We start from the raw sequence: 20,023 nt of genomic DNA on the forward strand, positions 1-20,023 counted from the left end.
CCAACACCAGGTACAGAGTTTCCTTGTTGTTTCCTTTTGTAACTTGCTTTTCATACAAAATGAAGCACAGGGGTGGCTAGGTGGTGCAGTGGATAAAGCACCGGCCCTGGAGTCAAGAGTACCTGGGTTCAAATCCGAACTCAGACACTTAATAATTACCTGTGTGGCCTTGGGCAAGCCACTTAACCTGGTTTGCCTTGCAAAAAACAAACAAAAAAAATGAAGCACAGAGATCCAAATCATTGATGATGAATAACTTTTATAGCCATCAAATTCAAGATGAAGTAAACAAAAATTACGAGATCAATTTGGACATTTGCCTTGACAGAGCAGGGAGAAAAGTTCCACAAGGTCCTTCCACCCACTTTTCCTCAGTGTTACCTCAGGGGAAGTGGTGGCCCAGCAAGAGAAGAAACACTTATATCAAAGGCCTTTGATAGGAAATCTATGGCAAATAGGGACATCTAAAAAAGCAGAAATATCCATCACTTTGTCAACAAAGCCAACATAAAGTCAAAGCTACGGCTTTTTCCAGTAGTAATGCACCGGGTGTGAGAGTTGAACTATATGGAAAATTGAGCACCCCAGAATTGATGCTTTCAAATTGTGGTTCTGAAGATTTTTGAGATTTCCTTGGATAACAAGATCATCAAATCAATCAACACAAAGAAATTAACTTTGTCTATTTATTGGAAGAATAAACATTGAAGCTGAAACACTTTGAACACATAAGACAGGATTCACTGGAAAAAGACTGATGCTGTGAAAGATTGACAGCAAAAGGAAAAAGGATGGCAGAGGACACAACAGATAGTGTCATGGAAGCTTTGAACAAGAGTTGGACAGACTTCAGTAGATAGTGGAGCACAAAAGGACCTTGCATGATAAAGGTCCACAGGGTCATAAAAAGTTGGGAACAACTGAATGACCAAACAACAATTAATGACTTCAAACTTCTCCCTGAGTCTCATTTTTAAAAAAAGGTATAAATAGTATACCAAAAAAAGGGAAAAAATTAGAAATTGTTTATTAGAAATTAAGACATTTAGGTCTCCAGAGCTAAGTAAATGCCAAAGTATGTTTGTAATACAGTGATAAAAAAACAAAACAATAAACCAAAGCTCTTATTCTGCCTACACAAGAAACTAAAGCTATTTACTTAGAAATATGCAACTGTTAAAAGTCTCCTATTTGAGGATCCTTGAGATTCAATGTCTTGTCCCGTACTGTTATTGAGTTTGCTTCCCTGAGACAATTCTGTCCTGTTCTGAAACATTTTACGTGCAAATATTAAACCAAAAAAAACTGCTGAGATTAATCTTGGGAGTGTTTAAAGACTTAATTTTTCTTTCTTTGACTGTATTATGTCACTATGTCAATCTGAGAGACCACTCTTGCTGCAGCTGCATGGTGTGATTATGTATGATAAATCTGTGCTTCTAGTGGAACTGATACTAAACATAATATAAAGTTGTTTTGTTTCTGTCTTTAACAATTTAATAAAGGAGAAGATCATCATCAAAGGAATGCCTGAAAGAAAATGGTGATGGGCTCTTCATCTGGGAAAAAAATATAAGACAATCAATGGTCAGGAGATGTACCCTCCAGTGTACAGAGGAAATATGGACAATCTCCAGTGCCCTTGATGTATTTTCTATGGAAATATCTAGGGAAAACATAGATAGGAGCTACAAGATGGGCTGGCAGACTTATCAGATTGTTCCTGGAACCTGAAGGACCAGAAGACTAAAGCATAAACTATTGAAATAGGGTCAGCCAAGAAATCAGTGCCCTTCAGTCTTGACAGGTATCTCATTGCCATGTGAGTCACCAATCCAACAAGCTTGAAGACTAGATTGACTTTTATATGGAGATTTGGGGGTGGGGTGGAGTAAAAATCCAATTAAACCAGTGTTTACTGAGTTTTTTTTTTACCATGCTCCGGTTAGATAAACTAGATAAACGTTTCATCGATTGCTATATGAGTCTCAGACCTGAAGCATTAGTCATATTTGTGATAGTAAAATTGTGGTTTGAATGCTATGGTTCTTGTGGTTGAGGAATTCAAAGAAGTTGACTTCTCTGAAGAAGTGAAAGGATGACCTGATATGAGGTCTTAAGCCAAGGATAGATAGGGAGTATTACCCAAGTAGGTGTTAAAGGAGAATGACTTAGAAAATAAAGGTAAACCAGGGGGAGTTTTCCCTGGTTATTATTAAAGGTCCTAGGAAATATGAATGGCCAGAATAAGGAAAATAAAAGTAAATGGTCACAGTGCAATAAACAACTAGTGGCAGAGTTGGGTTTTTTTAGGTTTTTGCAAGGCAAACAGGGTTAAGTGGCTTGCCCAAGGCCACACAGCTAGGTAATTATTGTCTGAGACCGGATTTGAACCCAGGTACTCCTGACTCCAGGGCCTGTGCTTTATCCACTTCTCCACCTAGCCACCCCAAGAAGCAGAGTTCTAAGTCTTTAAGGATCATACCCTGAAGCAGCAGGGTAGCAAATTCTCTTAATCTTCTTTTTCTTTCTTTTAAAAACAGTTCTTTGTTATAAGGAGAGAGGGAGGTGAAATCTAGGTGATATAAAAACAAAACATATTATTAAAAAGAAACTATTAAAAATACATGGGATTGGGATGGCCAGGTGGCAGTGGATAAGCACCAACCCTGGAGGCAGGAGTACCTGAGTTCAAATCCGGCCTCAGACACTTAATAATTGCCTGGGTGACCTTGGGCAAGTCACTTATCCCCATTGCCTTGCAAAAACCAAAACCAAAACCAAAACCAAAAAAAAAAAAAAATACAAGGGATTGCAGAGCTGCTTTTGGGGGCAGGGACCATCAAAGCATAGGCAAGTTTGGTCTCCAACTTAGTTCTGTCAAGGTGGAAAAATGTGTTGAGTCTTACTGAGATCAGGAGCATATAGGAAGAGAAAAGAAGTGGGAATGAACACAAGAACTAGAATCTAGCCCAGCAGAGTCAGTCTTTGACCTGTCCTGTTACTACCTCCACAGGTATCAAAGAATTGTTAGACTTTTAGCACTAAAGAACTTGGGGAATTGTTAGATAACTTTTCAAAACCAGCCTGAATCTTTAGAACAATAACTAGCAAGGGTGAGGTCTAATGAATTTATTCTGGTGGCAGAGTACCATGAGTTTGGGGAGCTCACAGAAGATTTACTTTTTCAAAGCCTAGCCAATCTATTTAGAGGCTTCAGATAAGGACCTTCTTTTGTCTCTTTTTATATGGCTAATTTGGGGATAATTCATGATAGCGTTTTAGCCACCTCTTGATATCCCAATGTTTAGCTCATGGCCTTGCACACAAAAATGCATGCTGTAACTGTTAAGTCAAATGAATGCCTGAATGATTGAAATTGAATTAGTCTTATATACTATTCTACTCTCTTTGAACATCACATGTCAGTTCTATTCTTGGGTTAGACTGGAAATTTATCATGTTTACTGTAGTAACTAAAGATAGAAATAAGTGGACCAACAATTGGAGTTGTTCATATGGCAAGAAAAAATATTTTTCATGAATAAAATGTCAGAATGATACTTGTTACAACAAAGGAGAGACAGCAAGGCTTAGTGGACAGAAGCATAGGATCTGGAGTCAGGCAGACTTACAAGTTGTATGACCTCAAAGAGGTCACTGAATCTATCTGAATTTCCTACAACTGTCTAAAACTTTTCTACTAAATTATAAATAGGCTACAATTTGACTCAGTGGAGGGAGTTTTCATTCCAAAAAAAAAGTCATAGATGCGTGATTACTGACTTGTTACAACAGAATTAAAACCATTTTGTTTTCTAAAGAGGAAGAAACACGGAAAAGAAATAAGCTAAATGAGAACTGTTTTTCTATATCGTTTTGTTCCCTATTAAAAAGTACAAGGCAACATTTTCCTAAAGGCCGAAAGACAGCTTTCATTTTTGGAGATCTTTCTTCAAAATCACCATGTTTTTTAGAATATTAAGTTTAGTTGTTTATAATCAACTAAAATAAATGACATCATCCTTCTACCTTGAATTCTATACTTTCTTGAATTTGTCTTTATTTTCTAATAATTTAAGATTCTTAGAAACATACTTCTCAGAAAGACTACATGCTTCTTCCTGGCTTGTGGGATGAATGACATTTGTTCATCTCTAAAAGAAAAGACCACATTGATGCCTAAAGTCTGTGAAAGTACCTTACTAAGTGTTTTGTTCTGTAATTCTTCCTTTTTTTTGAGGAAATGAACTAAATGCTTTTAAGTACAATTAAATGATCTTTTTTGGAGAGCCTATGTTTACTCAACTTGGCTATTAAGTTAGATGAGACCAAAAAGAAATCAACAAAGAAAAAAATACAAATTAGTACAAAATGATGAAAAGACCATTGAAAATATTATTCTGATTTGTTTAAAGATTATATGCTCCATTATTATTTAAAAATTCCAAATGGACTGGAAAACATAAACCAAATATTATATCTATATTTCCCAATAGGTCCCATTTTCTAGTTTCTTATAAACTTATGATTTTGTTAATAAAAGAACCTCAGTGGATTCCTCCTCAATGACATTCTTCCTTTGAACAGGAAATGAGCCTCTGTACCACAAACCATTCTGATAGGCCTGCAGAACTAAATATAGGAACTGGTCCATATAGTTCATGTTTTTTTCTGGGTGTATTTGGGTAGGAATTGAGTCTGAATAAAGAAGATCAGCTTGTATTCTGTGAAGTACATGGTCACAAGGGTAGCTGCCAAACACAAAGCCCCCACAAGGATGTGCAGAAGCCTGGCCAACCAGCCTCTCTCACAGCAGAGAAACACCTATTGGGAAAGAAATCATCATTAGTGCCAGGGTCTTTAGCCCAGTACAACCCAACCCTTCTAATATTTTACTTCATAAGCTCCATTAGGATCATAAGTAACTCCATGCCATTGGAGAAGTTGAGACAGCCTATATATTCCAGGAGTAATTGATGGAAAAATAAAAGTCTTGTCATCTCTAGCTTTTTTAAAAATCAATTAATAAGAATTTAACCTATTATGCATGCAAATCTGACATTTTATTGTATGGTTTATCAATGACAAAGTAAACATTTATGAGGAACAAGTCCAAAGCTAAAGGGGGATAGGGCAAACACATATCAGCAGGCATCTCAAGTTAGTGTTGGAAGAAACAGGGGTATGATCTGAACCAGAAATGTGAAAAAAAGGGAAACTTACCTCTGAAATACCAGTAACCACTCCACTGAGCACATAGACCACAATTAGAAATGGTGATGGAAGCAGGCCTGCCAATGGCCTGTGAGGACTCTCTCTGTAGTAGTTATAAATATAGCGTATGCTTTGTGCAATTCGAATTCCCATGTTAAAACAATTGGCAAAGATGAAACCCACACTGCCTTGCCATTTGGTCAGGAAATAGGAAGACAACAAGAATGTGAATGACAGGGCCAACATGATAAAATTGTACCTGTGAGAGAGGGAAGCAAATGAAGTGAAACAAGTTATTTATATCACTTATACAAAACACCTTAGCCTTCCTTTATTCTTTTCAAGGACAGAAAAGATACTCTGCAAATAATTAGGCACAAGTAAATTTGGGCACTCCTTTAAAATCACCAAGTTTCAATAATTTTATGTTTTGCATATATAATTAATCTAGTAGGACAGTAAAAAATTGGGAAAGGTAAAATTACAGTTTTCCCTAATTTCTAAACCAAAAATTAATGGCATAAGGGACCCCTTTTCATATATTAGTGCACATAAAAACACTGCCTGAGTCCCTATTGTGAATTGCAAGAATGAATGTAAAATTCAAACATAATACAAAATTCATTAAAACTGTTAAAAGGTATTAACAGTTTTAATCAAGACAAAATATTTTATTTTAAAATGAGGATTAAATTTCATACTAGAAATATAGATAATACCCTAATGAATGAATTTTCTTTGGTGCTTTCGTAAAACACACATTCTAATCACATACACAAGGACTCACAAATTTTATAAGGGTTAACAGGATCTGAGTGATTTTCTGGTATAATTTCATCAATTTTATAAACCTGGAAATGGAGATATATAATGCTTGTATTCTATCAAGTTTTTTATGTTGCTTCTATTACCTACATAATTTTATAGGCATTTTAAGGTAATTCATTCTTTAAATAAGGGAAGCTAAGACCCAGAGGAAATGAGCCTTACTGTAAGGAAGAGTGCAACTATTAACAACCTTCTAATCTCATGGATCTCTTCTATCCATAAATGCTGTCATTTCAGGCCTACTTCAAACATATTACTAGCTCATACAGTTAAATGTCTGGCAGAACTGCACCCTTCTGAAGTTTTCTGTTTCTGTGTTTTTGTTTGGCTCAATCAGTTGAACCATTCATGAATCCATGCCTTACCAGGTGAAGAGGGAACTGAAAGGAGAGCCTTAATGATTGACCCTTTGTTTAGGAGCTTAATTTTCTTCTCATAAAGGATAGAAAGTCTGAGAGCAGAAGCCACAACTACCATTAAATGGTAGGGCTACAGGGGTTTAGAGATCATGTAGTCTAATCTGCTGTCTTACAGAAGATAGCACCAAAGAGGAATGAACTTGTTCAAAGTCATGGAACAAGCTAGTGATGGTGCATGGGACAGTTTCTTTATTAACCAACCAACAGAAGGATCAGCTCCACACTGCAACTAAAACTCAAGTCAATGGTATTACATAAAGGATAGTCTAGTTCTTTGAACATCAAGAAGCTTTATTTATGTTACTATTATACTTTCCCTGTTTTTCTGAAAACTATGTCTTGGGAAGATCTAATATACCTTTCCTTGGAAAGTTATGAATAGCTTCACAAAACTCTCAAAGTCATGTCTCTCAGTAAGTGGTAAAAATGGATGGAACTAATAACTAAACTATGAAAGCAGAGATTAATTTCATATTATAACCTGTTCAGTTTAGAATGCTAGAGTGGGCAACTTTCAAGCTGTTCTGGTATGGTTGATAATGAAGAGTCCTGCTGTCTTCCATCAGAAGAGCAATCTACAGCTGCTGTACCTCCCAATTAGTTCCAACCAAAGCTCACCATCCATAGCCTTAAAAGCATCATACACTTCTGGAAAAAAAATGCAAAGGTGAAAGAAGCCATTAAAATGCTACTTTCTCAATCAATGTAAAATTATTACATAGTGATTGTAATTATTGTTCTTTAAGACTTAGTTAACATAAACTGAAAATTAATTTTTAATGCTTCTTTCTAAACATTCAAAAAGGATTAGACTTTAAATTGGGACTTAGGAGAAAAACTGAGATTAAACAAGAAAAGACACCAGGTGAAGGGAGTTGTATTCATATGAATAAACTGCTTCCAGTGTTCTATATATGATAGATTACTTAATAAGATGGAATAAAACTCATATAAATATATAAATATGAATGTTCTGAGAAGTCAACTTCAACATATTTATTAAATTTACTAAAATACTAATGTTAATTTAAGAAACTAAATATCTCATTATTCAAAGAACTCACTCTTCTATATCTAGCTACCTCCCCTATTGATATCTCAAACTCCATGTCAAAAATACAACTCATTATTAATCTTTCCCTTTAAACACACCTTCTTCCAAACTTCACTATTACCATTGAGGATACTGACATCCTTTGAAACCACTGTGATCCACCACTTCAGTGAATTCTGAATTTCTCACTCTCCCGCATACTGAATTTCTCACATCCTCCCGCACATATATTGTTTCTATCTCTACAACATTTCTTATGCCCACTTTATTCTCTTCTTTCTATTCACATGGCCATTACCCTAGTGCAGACCCTCATCACTTTTGTCAGGACTCTGCAACAGGCTTCTAATTGGTCTCCCTGCCTTCAGTCCCTCCTTATTTCAAACAGTCACCCAGAGTCACTGAAGTAATTTTCTTCAAACACAGGTTGGATTATGTCATGCACTAACTCATGCACTTCTGTAAAACAGCAGATTAGACTACATGATCTCCAAACCCCTCTAGCCCTACCATTTAATCGTAGTTGTGGCTTCTGCTCTCAGACTTTCTATCCATTATGAGAAGAAAAGAAGCTCCTAGACAAAAGGGTCAATGATTAAGGCTCTCCTTTCAGTTCCCTCTTCACCTGGTAAGGCTCTTTTTTTATTGCCTCTTGGATCTTCTGCCATTTGACATTTAAAATTCTTCCTACTTTCTAGTCTTCTCATATATTACTCCCCTCTAGCCACTTCATGTCTAGCCATGCTGGCCAAGTTCATGTTTTTCCCACATTAAGCCCTGTCCAGCTCCTTACTTTTGCCCTGGCTATTCCCTATTGCTAATAATATTTTCCTACCACTCCACAAAATCCCTGGTTTCCTTCAGGAATGGACTTTGAGGGGGGAGCTAGGTGGTACAGTAGATGGAACACCAGCCCTGAAGCCAGGAGAACCCAAGTTCAAATGCAGCCTCAGACACTTACTAATTACCTAGCTATGTGACTTTGGCCAAGTCACTTAACCCTATCACCTAGCCAAAAAAAAAAAAAAGAATGGCCTTTGAACAAGGCTTTTTCCTCTAAGGTTACTTACTGTCTTTTTATGTATTGTATATAACTGTATTGTTATTATCATCCCCATTAGAACATAAGCAACTTGTGTGCTGAGACTCTTTCAAGTCTATCTCTGCATTCTCTTTAAAAAGAAATTTTAATATGTATATTGGCATTCACTTGAACATTCTGATCTTCCAATTAATCAACATTCTCAAGTACAATAACCTTTATCTTCTTTCCACATCATCATTTTTGTGACAGAATGCCTGCCACATAAATAAATCATTGGGGGCGGCTAGGTGGTGTAGTGGATAAAGCACTGGCCCTGGAGTCAGGAGTACCTGGGTTCAAATCCGGTCTCAGACACTTAATAATTACCTAGCCCTGTGGCCTTGGGCAAGCCACTTAACCCCATTTGCCTTGCAAAAAAAAAAACATAAATAAAAATAAATCATTGCTGTTGACCGATAACAATAAATCTCTGTGGTTGCAGATAGTAATCCATTTATGCCCTCTCATTTTTGCACTTTTTGACCAGATATTTCCATAAATTTATAGAAAATGTACTTAATGTCCTGGAGACTTTCCTTTGGGCTTTTTTCATTATATAAATATTTTATTTGTTTTCCAATTATATACAATAGTAGTTTCTTCTATCATTTTTTGTAAATTTTTGAATTTAAAAATTTTTTCTCTACCTTCTCTCCTCTCCCCCTTACCTGACAGAAGGAAATCTGATAATCTTTACATGTTTCCATGCTATGCACTGATCAAAACTGAATGTGTTCAGAAAAAAAAAATATACTTGAGGAAAAATAAAATATTATAGATAGCAAAATTAAGTAGTACATAAGATAACTTTTTTAAAAAAACTGAGGATAGGGGCTGCTAGGTGGCACAGTGGATAAAGCTCTGGCCCTGGAGTCAGGAGTGCCTGGGTTCAAATCTGGTCTCAGACACTTACTAATTACCTAGCTGTGTGGCCTTGGGCAAGCCACTTAACCCCATTTGCCTTGCAAAAACCTAAAAACAACAACAACAACAACAACAACAACAACAAAACCCTGAGGGTAATAATCTTTGGTTTTTGTTTAAACTCCACAATTCTTTCTCTGGATACAGAGGTATTCTCTGTTGCAAATACCCTAAAATTGTCCCGGATTATTGCGCTGATGGAATGAGCAAGTATATTAAGGTTGGTCATCACTCCCAAGTATGTTTTTCTGGTTCTGTTCATCTCACTCAGCATCAATTCATGCAAGTCTGAAATCCCATCCCTCCTGGTTTCTAATAGAACAATATAATTTTATATACATATATATAAAACACAATTTGTTCAGCCATTCCCCAATTGATGGATATTCACTTGATTTCCAATTCTTTGCCACCACAGAGCTGGTATGAATATTTTTTTTACAAGTGATGTTCATGATGATCTCTTTAGGGTACAGACCCAGTAGTGGTATTGCTGGATCAAGGGGTTATGCACATTTTTATTGTCTTTTAGGTATAATTCCAAATTGCTCTCCAGAAAGGCTGGATCAGTTCACAGCTCCACCAACAATGCATTAGGGCCCCGGATTTCCCACATCCCTTCCAACATTGATCATTGTCCTTTCTGATCATATTAGCCAATCAGAGAGGTGTGAGGTGGTACCTCAGAGATGCTTTAATTGGCATTTCTCTAATCAGTAATGATTTAGAGCAATTTTTCATATGACTATGGATAGCTTTGATTTCCTCATCTGCAAACTGCCTTTGCATATCCTTTCCTTTGAGCCTTTTTAATATTTTGTGGTTGCTAGTGCAACATTAAAGCTGGCCATCTATTTACTCCTCACTTGTTATTTAAATGGTCTACTTCCTTTTCTGGTCATGCATATCATGAGTACTGCAAAAACCTAAAAAAAAAAAAAGTCTCACTTTAACTAATTACCTAGCTGTGTGGCCTTGGGCAAGCCACTTAACCCCATTTGCCTTGCAAAAACCTAAAAAAAAAAGTCTTACTTTACATATCATGAGTAATACTTCTTTTAAAAAAACTCTAAGGATAGATCAACCAATGTTAAAACCAATTTAAATTACAAATTCATTGGCAAAATGCTATGAAGGATTTGAAGGACTGAAAAACTGAATCATTTCACAAAACAGCAAAAAAAAAAGCAGTGAAAGGGAAAATGAGGCTACAGAATACCTGGAGTAACACCCAACAAAGCCTGGTCATCCCAAAAGCAGTTATAGAAGAATTGAAAAGGGGGGAAAAAAGGCAAATAGAAGTGAAATGAAACATCTTCATTCAGTGGCACTGGAATAGTCATATTTGGACTTTAATTTGTGTCTAAAATATGAGGATACAGAAAATGGCACAAAAAATGAGATTAGGAACAGAAGCTGGATAAAACTAAATAGATATAGTTAGAAATTTAAATGTAGTCTGGATACAAGATACCCCCCCCAAAAAAAATTCCAAAATAATAAAAAAATGATTGGCATGAATACCAAAAAAGGTGCATATTAGTATACATAGTTTTCCTCTTCAACTCAATCTATGCCCATTCATATTTGAAAAAAATTTAATATTCATAACCTATCTCAGATTGCTTGCTATCTTGAGAAAGGAAGAAAGAAGAGAAGAGGGATAAAAGTTTTAAAAATTTTACAAAAGTGAATGTTAAAACTATCTTTATATGTAATTTAAAAATACAATTACGATAAAAAAGAATAACTGAATTCATTTACTTGATGAATGAAAGAGCTGGGGATGCCTGACAACTCTTAAGACTAAATAGTTAAAAAAGAATAAATTTTAATAGGCATATTGGCATTCACTCAAACATTCTGATCTTCCAATTAATCAACACCCTCAAGTACTTTGTCTTTACTCAACATCATCATACACAATAACTGCCAGATCTTAGATCTCATCATTACCCATAACCATGTCACTGTTATGAGCCTGAAATCTGACATTTCTCCTCTAAGCACCACCTCCTATATTACCCCCTCCCTCTATAGCTATTTAGGTTTTACAATCCCTTTACATAGATTGTTTCAAGTGAGTCTCAACTGAAAAAGATGCTTACTCTACTCCAGAATCCTTTGCTTCCTCATTCTATCACTGTTCACAACTTGTCAACTCCCCCTTTTGCATGACCCCACCTTTCACTTCTTTCACAACTACTCATTGCTGCTCAACACTGCTAGACAAAGCTACACAATCTTAACTAGTATTCATTTATGTTAACTACTAACAATTAGCCCCTCACAGATCAGGTCCCCTAGCCTTACTAGCTGGAAATTCTTCCTTGATTTATAAATGCTTACTGATTGATTTCCTCACTTATTTCATATGACCCCTTTCTAAAATTCTCCATTTCACTTCCACTGGCCTATTCTGCAAACTCAAATTTCCTTTCCCCTTCTTTGCATCTTGAGCAGGTGGTCCCCATGTCTGGAATGCCCCTATCCTCATCTCTGCTTCCTTCAACTCTCAGCTCAGTTAGTTCTTTCTACAGGAAGCCTTTTTTGATTCTTCCAGAAAGCAGCAGGGGAGGAGAGAAGGGAATAAGCCTTAATAAGTGTCATGTAAATCACCTATTCTGTACTCCTAATCGATTTACAAATAGTATCTCATTTTATTCTCTCTACCTCTTGGGAGGGAGATGCTGTCATAATCCCCATTTTAAGTTGAGGAAACTGTGGCAGACAGAGGTGAAGTGACTTGGAGTACCCTAGGACAAGTGTGAGCTCAGGTCCTTCTGACTGCAGGCTGGGTGGTTTGTGTAGTGGGGAGACAGGGGGGGACCCTTGTTGCTTCACTGATAGCAAAGGCAGTTTAGTTCTTGCCCTCCCAGTTCTGGTACCTCTTAGAGAGGTTGGCATATAGAAGTACATATTTAATCAATGTTTAATTGAATTTATCCAATGATCCCTTTGTCCACTTCCCTCTCTAAAAATCTCCATGGGGTACCAAGACTGTCCCTGATAAAAGTAGGAGAAAGGGCACATACAATAAAACTTGTGCTACCAGCCAGCTCTCTCAAGGAGACCACATCTTCACTGAGAGATGGAAAGAACAGAGGTCTGTTTATTTTCTGCTGACTAAAATAAAATTGACATGGTAAGGCAAAAAATATTGCCTCTCCTAAAAGGTCTCTTCCACATTGACCACTCTCATCTTGGTTTGTTGTGTCATATGTATTCCAGGCTAAGAGCTGTGAAGGGTTAACACAGAAATAGTTATGTGCAAGATGTACTTCAGAGCTTAGATAAGGGAGTAGCTGCATGTCTGAGCTAACTAGGTGTATTCCCAGGCTCAGATAGATAGCGCATTCTGAGATAATTACCTTCTGCACTTTTGTTTATCAAATCACTGTTTGGTTCTCAAAACAATCACCTAAGACATACACAAGGTATGCATGTGAAAAAAATGCTTGCTAAAACCCTTATGTAATTGGTTACGTAAATGTAGAGTATCAAACCAGCTTATGCATCATATTGATGTCAGCCTGAGTTCCCTCCTCCGGACTCAACATTGGTTCATTTAAGATTCATTTTTTTCCAGTCTTTTGCATTTTCTATTTAATTTTTACTGTACTGTATCTATCTTCTAAATTGAAGAGCTTTTCTTCCATTTAGTTAAAAAATTCAGAGTTAATAACATCAAATGATAGAATAATTTTAGCTATTTTTCACACAACTCCTGTGAAAATAAGGTATTCAATAGCCCATACCACAATTATTTTCATTCAAAGTATTTGCTATTGATCTTGACACTTTTAACCAACCCAATTCTATCTAAACCCTTGGACTTCACACAGCAATTTGTTTTGTACCTCTTAAATGCATTTACTATATTGCTGTTCATGATCATTATTTGTGTATCAGTCTTACTTTCCTACCAGGTTGAACAGCAGGTAAGGAGTAAATACTGTCTAAAGTTTCCATTCTCTCCAAGAACTAGTACCAGTACTCTCTACAAAGTAGGTGTTTTACTAATCAATATGTTGAATTGAATTTAAGTCAGTTTCCGAAATAAAGCTAGAAAAACAGGTAGGAAGGGGATAGAAGAGAATATAATGGAAATGAAAAATTTTTTTAAACCTGCTGGACTAATATAAGGATCACAATATTTTAACTTTCAAGAAAGTAAATTAAAAACCAGATGAAAGCTCTATTTTGCTTAGTATCATTATGGAATATTAACATGAAAATAATTATGTAGATATTGTAGAAACTCCATTATGAGCAAAATAAAAGGAATTTCCTATGGTTCATTGCAATGGAATTTAGCTAAAATACTTGAAGGAGGAAACCAAAAAGTCAATATCTACATTCCACATTGTTTGGTTGCAATGTCTCCCCCCACTTCTCATTTTATAAGGTTTAATATTTAATTGACTCTCCCACATACAACATTTAGTGCCCCCCCAATCTCTATGATATACATATATGTACATATATGCATATAAGTGTGAAAGCAATGGTAATTTCTCATTCTTAAATTAAGATTAATTCCCTTTAGAGAATATTAAGCTTCAGATCAGGTCCCCTAGCCTTACTAGTTGGAAATTAAGCCCCTAGTGAGTTAATCAAATATCTAGGAGAACAGTGCTCAGAATGTAAGGAGACCACCTCTCAGGAAGAGAAGAATTCAGAAAGAGATACAAAATTAATTATCTTTGTAGATCACTTTCATTTAGAGATAGTGAGCCATTCCTATGCATAAATCAAGGACTTTAGACTTTTCTCATTTCCCAAATGATATAAGAATCCACTTGCTAGGCGGCACAGTGAGAGCACCAGCCCTTAAGTCAAGAGGATCTGAGTTCAAATGTGACCTCAGACACTTGATACTTACTTAGCTGTGTGACCCTGGGCATGTCACTTAACCCCATTGTCTTGCAAAAAAAAATCCACTGTTTTTCCCAGTGTTTTTTTGTGACCATCTTTAGATGGTCTCCATCTATATAGATTTTGGTTGATAAAAACAAACCAGAGAATAAAATATTATATCCAATCTATATTTTTCTGTTATGTTGCTTTAACTATGTTTTTAAAGGTTCTTATATTATAATAACAAAATTATATTATAATAACATTTAAGTAGATAGATATAGCCATACAGAAAACTAGAAAAAAATCTCAATTATACTAAAATTACAGAATACCAAAAGAACTTTCCTTCAAGAAGATGGACACAAAACAAACTGTTTTATGGTTGCACACTTAAGTAACCCTGAATCAAGGGTCCTTCTTCTTTTTTATTTTTTTTGCAAGGCAAATGGGGTTAAGTGGCTTGCCCAAGGCCACACAGCTAGGTAATTATTATGTGTCTGAGGCCTGATTTGAACTCAGATACTCCTGATTCCAGGGCCGGTGCTCTATCCATTGTGCCACCTAGCTGCCCCAAATCAAGGGTTCTTAAACTGATATTAAGATTGTGGATGTACATGGGTACATGAAGAGATTTCAGTGAGATTTATGATCTTGATTGGAAAATAAATCCATGTATTTTCACTGCCCTCTAACTGAAATTTTATTATTTAATTCAATCATGAATTTTAAAAAGATATTACTCAGCAAAGGGGCCCAGACTGCCAAAGGGTCCAAAACACAACAAAGGTTAAGAACTTGTGCTAAGTTAAAGGCAGAAGGGCCCCTGATTCAACTAAGGAAGGTACCAGAGATTTCCATTAAGTTATGATTGTAGGGGGCTGCTAGGTGGCATAGTGGATAGAGCACAGGCCCTGGAGTCAGGAGTACCTGAGTTCAAATCTGGCCTCAGACACTTAATAATTTAATAATTACCTAGCTGTGTGGTCTTGGGTAAGCCACATAACTCTGCTGCCTTGCAAAACTAAAAAAAAAAAAAATGGCAGTTATGATTGTAGGTCACAGTAGGAAACATTCTTTCCTTCTCTTCTTCTCCTCCTCTTTCCCTTACTTCCTCTTCTGATTTCCCATTTTCTTTTCTCTCTCTCTATTTTAAGGGACAAAAAGGTTTAAGTATTGCAGAAGCTAAGGGAAAGGAAGAGTAAAGTCAATTAAAAGTCAGCAGCATCGGGGCGGCTAGGTGGAGCAGTGGATAAAGCACCGGCCCTGGAGTCAGGAGTACCTGGGTTCAAATCCAGTCTCAAACACTTAATTACCTAGCTGTGTGGCCTTGGGAAAGCCACTTAACCCCATCTGCCTGGCAAAAAACCAAAAAAAAAAAGTCAGCAGCAGCAGCCTCATGGATGACATGTTACCATGAGAGCTCTGCTGAGCAATAAGGAAAGGTTACAGGCAGGGATCACGCTCTCCCAGAGCAGGCTAGCTTCACAGAAAGAAGTGATCTGGAGATAAATAGAAAAGAAAGGCACAGGGACCTGAGAAGTTATTTGAGGGAACACATTCCCCCAGAGTAAGCTGCCCTTCCAAGGAAAAAGAGCAGTCCAATAGAGGAGTGAGTAGAGCCTTAGATGAGGTAATTCAGATCTATGTAGATGGGGGCAATAACTCAGAGAGCAGAGAAGAGGTGATATGTAGATGAAAGATGATAGGCCAACTAAGGCAGGGATTCATTGTTCTGGAGATAAGGTTTGTTTTGTGCCGGTAGGCAGGGATTTATGGAGTCCAGGTCACAGAGCAACAAGGTACTTTACTATAAATTCAGTAATCTCATCTTATAATTTGAACAATGGGAGGGGAATATCAGCGTTAATGTAAGATATATGGAGGGGAGGAGGCAACTAGGTGGTAAATGAGGCAGCTAGGTGGTAAAGTAGATAGAGCAGGGGCCCTGGAGTCAGAAGGGACTGAATTCAAATTTGACCTTAGATAATGATTCTTAGCTTTGTGACCTTGGGTAAATCATTTAACTCCACTGCCTTGCAAAAAAGCAAAAACAAAAAAACCTCATTCTAAGATATATGGTCAATGCTGAAGGAATAGATTAATTATAAGCTCTATTTTCCCCTAATTCATTCCCCACTCAAACAATCCAGGCCCAAATTCATTTGGGAGTTGGGGAGAAGGTTCTTTTCTTCTTTCTAGCTGTAAACAGTCCATAGAACTGCCCCTGTCTAACAAGAGTTTGTCCAAGAAGTGACTGAGGGCTATTCTACTAACACTGAATGGGAAGAGTTCGTTGAACTCTTTTCCTAGCTCTTCAGATTTACTTTGTGATTCTAGAAAAACTGACTAATTTCTTGATGCCTTCTTGATGTTCAATTATAGAGAATAACAGAAATTGCTGCCTATCTACATAATTGATATATTATCAATCAATCAATAAAGATATATTAAGTACATTTCATGTACCAGGTACTGTATATTTCATGAGGTAAAAAAAATCCCTGCCCTCAATGGCTTGTAATATTAATAAAAATATTAATTGTATCATATCCACATTATTATGGGGATGTCAACAATCTACTATTTTGAAAAGATACAAAGATAAATAGAACCTCATTTTGCAGGGAATATATTGGTAAATTATTTCGTTCTATTAGGATCTAAATTTGCAATTCTTCTTTTCTCCAATTTTTAAGCATTTTTATTTAAGGTTTTGAGTTCCAAATTCTATCACCATTTTCTTCCTTTCCTCCCACCCTCCCTAGAACAGTAAGAAATCAGATATGTTATATACATGCAATTATATAAAACACTTCCATATTAGTCATTTTGTACAAAAAAAAAGGTTTGAATAAAAGAAAAAAATGAAATAAAGTGAAAATAGCATGCTTCAGTCTGTATTCAATCACTATCAGTTCTTTCTCTGGAGATAAATACTATGCTTCATCATTAGTCCTTTGGGATTGTCTTGGATCACTGTATTTCTGAGAATAACTAAGTCATTCACAGTTCTTCATTAAACAATGTTGCTGTTACAATGAACAATATAGTTCACATAAGTCTTTCCAGGTTTTTCTAAAACCATCCTGCCTATCATTTCTTATAGCACAATAACATTTCATTGTAATCATACACCACAGCTTGTTTAGCCTCAATTGATGAGCATCACTATAATTGCCGTTCTTAAGTTACCCACCTGTCAACTTCCTCTCTGCTCATGGAGGCAAATGTGAAACATTCAGTTACACCATTTATAGCAAGCAGGAGGACATATAAACAATAACATCGAAGGAGTACAGGACCTAGAAATAAAAAGTCGGATAAAAGTTTATCAAAACCATAAACAGAAGGATAAGACATGACATCTTTCTATCAGTTCAACTTAGTATTCACAGGAAAAGCAACCACAACATACTAGTACTCTTCTGGGTTGTTGTGCTTCTGCAGATTTCATATTCAAATCTAAGATTTAATTATTGGAAAGATTCCCAGTATTCCAGGGCACTGAACAGAGGAATCAGTCAAAAACAAAAGAACAATTATAAATAAATAGTCCAGATCTTCTCCTTGACAGCTGAAAACTTGTTTGGATAGCAAGTGGATTTCTCATTTTTTAATAAATAGGAAAACTTGCTAGTCTCTGTACTACACAAAAGCAACTCCCCTGAAAGCTAAGGGATTTAGAGTATAGAGGCAATCATAATAAAAAGCTGAGAAAACGCAGCCAAAGGTCAAAAGCAAGCAACTGGGCAAAAACATCTTTATATCTGCAATGAGAACCAAAGCTTGTGTCTCATTCTAGGTTGAGATGAAACATTTAATATTACAACTAGTCTAAAGCTTCTAAATGACATTATCAAGGCAAGGGGAACATTTTTCTATGAGACTTAAATATCCCAGTGCTTTGGATTTTTTACAAGTTCAGAGTCAAAAAGTGAATTTTACATCTGATGCAGAGGTCCTTACTGTCACTGTTGCTGTATATATTCAGTCTCATACCTTGTAAAAGAGGCATACTGGAACTGTCTCTTTTACCATTCCAGAAACCTCCAGTCTCATCTGACAAGAGAATACTACGTCACTATTTAAGTGGTTAAAAAAAAACAAAACCAACAAAAAACAGACATAGAACATGGGAGAATAAATTTGAGTTGAGGAATTGAGGCAATTCAAAAAAATGAATTTTAGTTCCCTAAAGAAAAAGATGCTGCAGGAGAGAACTGAATTTGAAGATAAAACATATTGTAAAAATGGAGTCAATGGCTAAAAGGGAAATGTAATGGGAGTAAGAGAAAGGAGAGGTGGAACAGGCTAAGATATTTCATATAATAAGATTTTTTTTAATTACAATGAGCTATTGCAATGATATGGAAGGGGGGAAGGCAAAGGGGAATGAGGGAACCTTCGCTCTCAATCAGAGGAGGCTCGGAGAGGAAACAGCATATGTGCTCAAGGGAATATAGACATCCAGAGTAAGAAGAGAAGGGGGATGGGGAAGGGGGGGATGAGTGATGGATGAGAGGGTAGACCGTGGGGGAGAATGGTCAGATATAACACATTTTCTTTTTTTACTTCTTGCAAGGGGCTGGGATTGGGTGGCCTGTCCGGGACCACAGGACCGGGTGGTTGCTGGGCCTAAGGTGGGGTATGTGGGCTCGGGGCCTCTTGGCTCCAGGGCTGGTGATCTGTCTGCTGCACCACTCAGCTACCTACAGCACATTTAAGAAGAGGGACAGAGTGAAAGGAGAGAGAAAATATAGTGTGTGGTAATGGGGAAGTACTAATGGAGGGACTTGTGATCAGCAATGGCAATGGTGGAAAAATATGGAAGTAGCTTTTGTGATGGATTTATCATAAAGTCACTTTTTTTTTTTAGGTTTTTGCAAGGCAAATGGGGTTAAGTGGCTTGCCCAAGGCCACACAGCTAGGTAATTATTAAGTGTTTGAGACCGGATTTGAACCCAGGTACTCCTGACTGCAGGGCCAGTGCTTTATCCACTGTGCCACCTAGCTGGCCCTGGACTTATCATAATGTGATTCACCCATGACAGAGCTGGAGGTGTTGGAACACAGACTGAAGCATATTATCATCATCATCATCATCATCATCATTATTATTATTTGGGGGGGGGTTGCAGGGCAAATGGGGTTGGGTGGCTTGCCTGGGGTGTCTAAGGCCAGATTTAAACCCAGGTGCTCCTGGCTCCAGGGCTGGTGCTCTGTCCACTGCGCCACCTGACTGCCCCTATTATTATTATTATTTTAATTTAATTTTTTCTCTTTATTGTTCATGAGGGTCTATATTTTTGGGGGGAGGAGGGGTATTATGTTTACTCTTAAACAAAAATATTTTAGTAATGTATTAAAAACATCATTTGTACAAAAAATAAGAATAAATAAAAATTAAAAAAAAAAAGATGCTGAAGCTGAAACATCCAAACATGACCTAAAACCAGAACCTTAATTATGCTGTTAGAGAGGAAAGAAAGTTAGCTATATGATGAAGGGCCAGGTTTGGGAACAACCTGGTTTGGGAGGAGAAAAGAGAGAAGCACGTAAGGTGACACTGAGGATCCATCCTGGAGAAACAAAGGAATCATCCTGCTTTCTCTTGGGATGGGAAGTTAGATAGAA

General features: G+C 36.7%; 1 protein-coding gene across 1 annotated transcript in view; it reads right to left on the bottom strand.

Moving 5' to 3' along the window:
• Nucleotides 1–221: 221 nt before the first annotated feature.
• RFT1 (RFT1 glycolipid translocator homolog) overlaps nucleotides 222–20,023 on the bottom strand; it is a 50,575-nt gene continuing 30,773 nt past the window's right edge. Inside the window, exons 11-13 of the mRNA XM_074198216.1 lie at nucleotides 17,586–17,691; nucleotides 5,227–5,476; nucleotides 222–4,827 (exon numbers count right to left, since the gene is read on the bottom strand). Of these exons, the coding sequence (XP_074054317.1) occupies nucleotides 4,663–4,827; nucleotides 5,227–5,476; nucleotides 17,586–17,691 (521 nt within the window). The 3' untranslated portion in view covers nucleotides 222–4,662. The remainder of the gene's footprint in view (nucleotides 4,828–5,226; nucleotides 5,477–17,585; nucleotides 17,692–20,023) is intronic.

This window comes from Macrotis lagotis, chromosome 8, assembly GCF_037893015.1.
Source record: "Macrotis lagotis isolate mMagLag1 chromosome 8, bilby.v1.9.chrom.fasta, whole genome shotgun sequence".
In the NCBI taxonomy this organism is placed as follows: domain Eukaryota; kingdom Metazoa; phylum Chordata; class Mammalia; order Peramelemorphia; family Peramelidae; genus Macrotis; species Macrotis lagotis.